The sequence below is a fragment of the Coptis chinensis genome, chromosome 5 (genome assembly GCF_015680905.1).
Source record: "Coptis chinensis isolate HL-2020 chromosome 5, ASM1568090v1, whole genome shotgun sequence".
NCBI classification, from domain to species: Eukaryota; Viridiplantae; Streptophyta; class Magnoliopsida; order Ranunculales; family Ranunculaceae; genus Coptis; species Coptis chinensis.
The window spans coordinates 27,329,624-27,337,361 of NC_141460.1; the positions used below are offsets into that span (position 1 = coordinate 27,329,624).

At 51.0% G+C, this 7,738-nt stretch overlaps 2 protein-coding genes across 2 annotated transcripts; both read right to left on the bottom strand.

Annotated features, from left to right (window-relative positions):
* Positions 1 to 5,735: 5,735 nt before the first annotated feature.
* Positions 5,736 to 6,200, bottom strand: LOC147497222 (uncharacterized). The gene has a single exon (XM_086562809.1). It carries the CDS (start codon positions 6,198 to 6,200, stop codon positions 5,736 to 5,738), a length of 465 nt encoding a protein of 154 aa, XP_086418935.1.
* A 366-nt stretch (positions 6,201 to 6,566) lies between these two features.
* LOC147497223 (uncharacterized) lies at positions 6,567 to 6,989 on the bottom strand. Its single transcript, XM_086562810.1, has one exon. The coding sequence runs from the start codon at positions 6,987 to 6,989 to the stop codon at positions 6,567 to 6,569; it is 423 nt and encodes a 140-aa protein (XP_086418936.1).
* Positions 6,990 to 7,738: the final 749 nt, after the last annotated feature.

A 7,738-nucleotide genomic window follows, 5' to 3' on the forward strand; every position in this document is an offset into this window, starting at 1 on the left:
TCTGGGAATTTCCTTTCTGCGGATCTCCCTCCCGAGCTATCTCTTAGACACTCCCATTTCATTGATCGCGGTGAGTGTAGTTAGCTGTTGTGTTTGCCATTGAAATGATACCTTTCTTAGCAAGTTTATTCTTCTATGTTTCAGGTTGGGCCCTAGACTAACACTCCCAAGTATACGCTGGTGTTTCCTCCGAGATTTTCGATAGATTCCGTGGCTTAGGAGAGAGCCAATGTGATATTCTTGGCATTGACCCCGACAAAGGTAGCCCGTTCCTCCTAGACCCTTCCCTCAAAGATATCGGAAAGTACCGCGGTCCTTTGTACCTTCTTCCACCGCCTAAAAAGAGGAAGCCCAAACCATCTCCCCCCAAAAGCCGGCGACAAAAGCGCCCGGTCCATCAGTCTTTTGGGTTTACCACCAAAATCTCCCATAGTCAAGCTCTTGCACGGAAGCTCGCGGCTTCCCAAACTCGGGAGGCCCCTGTTGGTTCTCCAGCTCCTATTCCTAACCCTGCTCCCAGATCCTATTCTTCCATAGCTGATTGGGAGGACGACTTTGCTCCTACTGCAGACATGGACGTCTCCGAACTTAAGCTTTGGGAGAGATGATTCCGAGGGTGAGGCCCCCTCCGACGCTGCAGCCAAGGGTCCTCCTGCCAAGAAGGCCAAGACCACCGCCTCTACCTCCAAATCCACTACATCTCGATCAGCTTCACCGCGGCCTGTAGCCACCTCACGCCATCCCGGGAAAGAGGTCATCCCCATCGGTCCCCTGCCTACGGGGCTAATCGAACTCTGGCACCCCCAATTCAAGGCTAGGGACTGGGACATCACCACACGGGACTCCACGTTGGACAATCCTGCGGTGGCCGCCTCCTTATTCTTCAGCTCACAGCTCCTGAGGGACCAAGCTTACGAGGACTCCGACTCTTTTGCCTTCCACCGGGCTGCGATCTATACTGGATGGGAGAGGGTAGGCCCCCCCCTTTTCCCCTTTTCTCCTTTACTACTTAATTCTTCCTAATTTTGTTTCCTTTTCCAGCTGAGCCTTGATGTGGGCTATGTTATCCGCGACCTCACCAACACCCTGGATGCCCTTGAAACGGTGAAGGTGGAAATCCACGGGCCAGAAGGATGGAAGGCCAGGTATGCTAAGATGGAGACAGAGAGAAATGATGCCCGTCTCACAGCCATCAAACACCACAAGGAGCTCCAACATGTATAACAAGCGCATCAAGATTATGTGGCTGGCATCACTTCTCAGTTGGAGCGACATAGGGAGTCGGATAGGGCCGCGACTAAGAAAGACCTTGAACAATCACTGAAGGATGCAGCGGAACATTTCAAAGCCTTCGCCTCTAAAAAGATAGCCAGGGAGTTGAGGCAACAACTAGAAGCCCTCACCGCTGGGACGTTTTCTCCCTGATCAACCATCGGCCGCTGCCCCTCCTGATTCCGCAGTCACTCCTTCTGCTCTGGACCCAGAGGCCACTGTCCAGACTGGCATGTCATCCTCCCCTATATATATGGATGAAGCTACGGAGGCGGTGGAGGAGGATGGACTGCCGGTGGAGGCCTCGGAGGATCCTAAAGTGATCCTCGCCCATGTTTAGCTTTAACTATTTATCTTTCTAGTTATGTACTTTTACGAATTCAATTTTTTTTTTGTTGTAACTTGTGGGCTTGGATTTCTGGGTAGTCCCAGTAGGCCGGGGGTGAACTCATTTCTAGTCAAACACTTTGCCCCAAGTTAAATGGGTGATAGATATATCTCTTCTTGCGTACCGTGCACCTTTTTATTCATACTTGCTGACTCCTTTGCCCGACCTACCCCTTCATTCAATGCTACCTCCGTGGTGTTAGGGGCTGAGTTTGCCCGGGCTACCCAGCTTGCCCCCCCATGCCGGCTATGGAGACGTTAGGGGCTGCTGAGTATGCCCGGGCCACTCAGCGTGCCCCCAAGTTGACCGTGGAGATGTTAAGGGCCGCTGAGTATGCTCGGGCCACTCAGCGTGCCCCCAAGTTGATCGTGGAGAGGTTGAGGGCCGCTGAGTATGCCTGGGACACTCAGCGTGGCCCCAAGTTGACTGTGGAGAGGTTGAGGGCTGCTGAGTATGCCTGGGCCACTCAGCGTGCCCCCAAGTTGACTGTGGAGAGGTTGAGGGCCGCTGAGTATGCCCGGACCACTCAGCGTGCCCCCTAATTGACCATGGAGATGTGGAAGGCCGCTGAGTATGCTTGGGCCACTCAGCGTGCTCCCAAATTGACCGTGGAGATGTGGAAGGCCGATGAGTATGCCAGGGTCACTCAGCGTGCCCCCAAGTTGATCGTGGAGATGTTGAGGGCCGCTGAGTATGCCTGGGCCACTAAGCGTGCTCCCAAGTTGACTGTGGAGATGTTGAGGGCCGCTGAGTATGCCCGAGGCAGTCAGCGTGCCCCCAAGTTGAGCGTGGAGATGTTGAGGGCCACTGAGCATGCTCGTGCCACTCAATGTGCCCCGAAGTGGATCATGGAGATGTTGAGTTCTGCTCAGTATGCCCAGGCCACTCAGCGTACCCCCAAGTTGATCGTGGAGATGTTGAAGGCCGCTGAGTATGCCCAGGCCACTCAGCGTGCCCCCAAGTTGAGCGTGGAGATGTTGAGGGCCGCTGAGTATGCCCGGGCCACTCAGCGTTCCCCCAAGTTAATCATGGAGATGTTGAGGGCCGCTGAGCATGCTCGTGCCACTCAGCGTGCCCCCAAGTGGATCATGGAGATGTTGAGGTCTGCTGAGTATGCCCAGGCCACTCAGCGTACCCCCAAGTTGATCGTGGAGATGTTGAAGGCCGCTGAGTATGCCCGGGCCACTCAGCGTACCCCCAAGTTGATCGTGGAGATGTTGAGGGCCGCTGAGTATGCTTGGGCCACTCAGCATTCCCCCAGATTGCTTTGTACTTGGAACCCCCTGACCGTTGCCTTCGGCCTAAACCAAACATAAAGGAATATACACACATCAGATGGAGGAAGATTGCTATTGCTTTCATTGACATATTAGCTAATTCAAAATATCATTACAAAGCGTGAATGAAGCAAATACACTTTTCTTTAACTTGAAAAAAACAAAGAGAGACTAATGACTAAGTTACTCATGGAATTTCTTCAACATTCGATATCCACGACCGCTTGATGTCCTCCCCTAAGGCTGTCTGTAACCTGTAGGTTCTAGACGTTCCAGCTTCCACCACGGTATAAGGTCCCTCCCAGTTGGGACCCAGCTTCCCGCCTGTCTCTTCCTTGGTGGATGGGGTCACCCTCCGAAGCACCCGATCACCAACCATGAACTTCCGTGGCTTCACGCGTTTATGGTACTCTCTACAGCCTCCTATGGTACTCTTCCAATCTAATGCGAGCGGTGTCCCTCCTTTCCTCTGTAAGGTTCAACTCCCCAGCCAATATTTTCTCATTAACCCCCATTTCCACAGCTTTGGTTCTAGTTGTTAATGCCATTATCTCCACAGGGATCACTACCTCTACCATATAGGCCATCGCGAACGGGGATTCCCCTATAGATGTTCACGGTGTCGTACGGTACGCCCACAATACACGGTGCAACTCATCTACCCAACATCCCTTGCGCTCCTCCAGCTTTTTCTTTAGGTTATCCATGATCACTTTGTTAGAGGACTCTGCCTGACCATTCCCCTATGGATTGTAAGTGGCAGAAAAACCTTGCTTCACTTTGAAGGCTTGGAGGAAGGCTCTTACCTTCCCCCCTATGAACTAAGTTCCATTGTCCGCGATGATGTTGTGCGGTAGTCCGAATCTGCATATTATATTCTCCCACAATAATTTTCTCACCTGTTCCTCCTTCACCTGCTGCAGAGCCACACCCTCAACCCATTTTGTAAAATAATCGGTCGCGGCTAGCATAAACCTCCTCTTCCCGCTGGCCATAGGCAAAGGTCCGACAACATCCAACGCCCACATAGTGAACGGCCAAAAAACTTTGTGCTGTGATAGGGGAGCATGTATCGCAGTTGTCCTTCCAAATTTCTTGGCATACTTCCACAATCTCTCTTCATGTGAAAGTACTCACCCAACACCTCTTACATTTGTCCTTCCAGTCGAGTGGGCATTTTAGGGCGGACCTCACTGACACTCTCTTACATTTTCTCACCATTTTAGGAGCGTATCCGTATCACTGACACCCCGATATTCCATTCTCCTCCTTTCCCCTTGTCTTTTCCATTTCTATCCCCCCTTGTCTTAACTCTTGATGGAGTCCACCCATTTGGGCTCTTGCTCAGTAACTAACCACACCCCCTTATCCTTGGCAGTGCTTGGTTTACTTAGCACCCAGACTTCAATGGATCTACCCTCCGTCCCTGGTAGCACCGCGACAACGTATGCCAAGGCGTCGACATGTCTATTCTCTCCTTGGCTCAGATAAGCGAAACTGATTTTCTCAAAGTGGCTAGCCTTTCGCCGCAATAGCTCCAAGTACTTTGCCATCCTAGGACATCGGGCCGCAAACCCCCCATTGACCTGACATACCACCAAGTTTGAATCAGAATATACTTTCAGCTTTTCCACGCCTAGGTCCCTGGCCAAGTCCAACCCTGCTATCACCGCCTCATATTATGATTAATTATTCGAAGCAGTGAACCCCAGCTTCATTGATAGATCTAGGCGAGTATTATCGAGGGTGACCAACACCACCCCAATCCCATTACCCATGTCAATAGCGGACCCGTCCGCAAAGACCCTCCATCTGTTTCTTATGTCCCACGGGTCCAAGGGGTCGTGGTTCAGGTCTGCCTCCTGTTCCATGACCATCTCCTCCCCCCATGTGTGGTCCTCGACCGGAAACTCGACCAGAAATTCCGCCATTGCCTGGGCCTTCTCCGCGGTCCTGGTTTGGTACTCAATGTCATATGAGCTCAACAGCACAACCCATTTCAACATTCTCTCCGACTTCTCTGCCTTCAATGCCTGCTTGAGTGGCAAGTTGGTCACCACTAGCACTAGCACTCAATGTGCGTGAAATCCACGCATATTCTTACTTTCCCATTCTTTTTAGGCACCGCTACCACATTCGACAGCCATTCAGTAAACTTGCATTCGCGGATGATACCCGCATCCTTTAATTTCTTCACCTCCTCTCAAATTCCTTGTGCATGTTGTGGTTTCATACCCCTCATTTTCTGCTGGACTGGGCGGGCCTCTTCCTGCATATGTACTCTGTGACATATGAACTCTGGGTCCAATCCCACCAAATCCTCGATTGTCCATGCAAATACATCGCTGTTCTCAGTCAACAAGGCAACCAGTTTCGCTTTCCAATCCTCTGACAAACTTGTGCCCACATTCACAAACTTCTCCTCCTCGGCCACTCCGATGTTCACAACCTCAATCTCATCCATTGTCTTGCCCCCGACGAGCGGCCTCTTTTCATCGGCCGCTGTCTGTAATTGCTATGCTAGCTTGTCCCCTATCTCCGGCGTCCCTTTACCAGGGTGCGCAGACAAGACCCCTCGCTGTTACCTGGTGGAGGTTCTGCGCCGCGACCTGATCACCCCTTATCTCGTACATTCCCCCATTTGTCGGGAAACGGATCACTTGGTAATAAGTAGAGGGAATTGCCTTCATCTCATGAAGCCATTTTCTTCCCAGGATTGCATTGTATTGCGAGTTAGTGTCCACTACCATAAACTTGGTTAAAATGGTCACTGGCCCCATGGTCACCGGCAGTACCAGTTACCCCAATGGCTTAGTCATGCTGTCGTTGAACCCGAACAAGTTAGTCCGTGGAGGCTTCATCTGCTCCCTTTCTATGCCCATTTCTTCTATCGCACTCTGAAACATCAAATCTACTAAACTTTCGCAGTCTATCAGCACCCTCTTCACCATGTAATTCTCCATCGCTATGGTAATCACCAACCTATCCTCGTGCGGCGAGCTCACTGACTCCAGATCCTTCGGAGTAAACTCTATCCTGTCATTTCCTTTGCTACCTCCTGGAACTGGTCGTGGACTGCTCACAACTTCGTTTATCTGCTGCAGACCGGTTGTCTTCCTCACCTTATCCCTGTGGGCGTTCTTTCCCAGCGTTTCCTCGCTGAATATAACATTTATAGTGCCTAGGATTCTAGCCGCGGCAGGAACCCTTTCGATCGGCTGCGCTTCCTTAACATACTCCTTCAGCTGCCCTCTCCCAATCATTCTTTCTACTAACCATTGTAAAGCAAAGCACTCGTTGGTAGCATAATTTTTGACTTGATGATACGCACAAAATGGCTTTCCCTCGAGTTCCTTAGGAGAACTCCGCAGCTATTCGTAGTGCGGCTGTCCCTTAATCAGCGACAAGATTTCCTCCAACGGCTTGTTCATCTGAGTTGGATTTATCTCACAATATGGTTTTCTCTCCCTGTATTCTCTTTGGGCTTGGTCTCGGCCCCATTCTGCTCTCTGGGTCTCCCCTCGGTAGTTTCCCCCATCTCTTGCCGCGACCCTGTCCCTGTCTCTCCTGTCCTCCGCGGCCACGGAGTGCACTGTCTTGTCGGGCTTCTTGTGTTCCTTACTATTCCTCTATAAAATGTCCTCGTATATGATGTATCTCTCTACCTTCAGGTACAAGGCGTGCAGGGTGGTAACCTCGATATTAGATACTGACTCATGCACTCTGGTTCCCTGCTTCAATCCATGCTGAAATGTTATGACCGCGGTGCGCTCATCCAAATTTTCCACCCGCAGTGTCTCTTCCTTAAATTTGCACAAGAAGTCTCTGAGGATCTCGACGGACTTCTGCTTGACATTAAAGAGGTCCGCCACATCTACCACCCTCTTCCTCTGGTGGATGAAGTGGTCTACAAAAGCTTGCTCCAACTCTGCGAACCTTTGTATACTCCGCGATGCCAATCGGTAATACCAGTCGGACGCTCCCCCTTTCAGACTGGCAGGAAACATCATGCAACGGAGGGCATCATACTTCACCTCCTGCCATAACGGCATCTACTGCCTGGAGTGCTGCAAATGGTCTGCTGGATCTCCTTTTCCGTCGTACCTTTCAAACCGTGGTTGTGTAATTCTCTTAGGTACCTCAGAATTCCACATAGAGTCAGCAAGTGGATTCTAACTCAGTCCACCACCTTCTTGGTCACGCCCTGTTTTTCCTTTTTCGTCCACCACCTTCTTGGTCGCGCCCTGTTTTTCCTCTTCCACCACGCAGTTAGCCTCTATGTCTCTTTCGATCATCGCCTACACCATCTCCATGGTGATGCCTCCTGCATTGTTTGTCCCAGGTTCTTGATGAAGTTCCTCGCTTTGTACTTCCACTTCGCTACCCGCGGGCATTGCTGTTTCCGCTCCCCCTTGAGTGTCTTCTCTTTCTCTCCTCAACTCGTCATTCTCCTCTCTAAGCCCACCCACCTCCTCTTGAAGCAACAGAGTTGCCTCAGCCACCGAATCCTCAACCTCTTCTTCCTCCCTCTCTATGTTTTCCACACTCGCAGTTTCATTTTAAATGTCCTCAGCCCTCATTGGTCTTCCCCTACCTCTTCCTCTACCTCTTCCTCTTCCCCTCTTAGCTAGAGCCATTTTCCTGCAACTTCCCTGATCGTGGATTAATTTCGTCCCCACAGACGGCGCCAAATGTATTCACCACAAATTACACCACTGATCTCCTTAGTCTCTCTTTTTTTTTTCTAGCCCCCTCACTCCTTTCTTTCTTTCCTTCTTCATTCTTTTCTTCCTTAATGTTC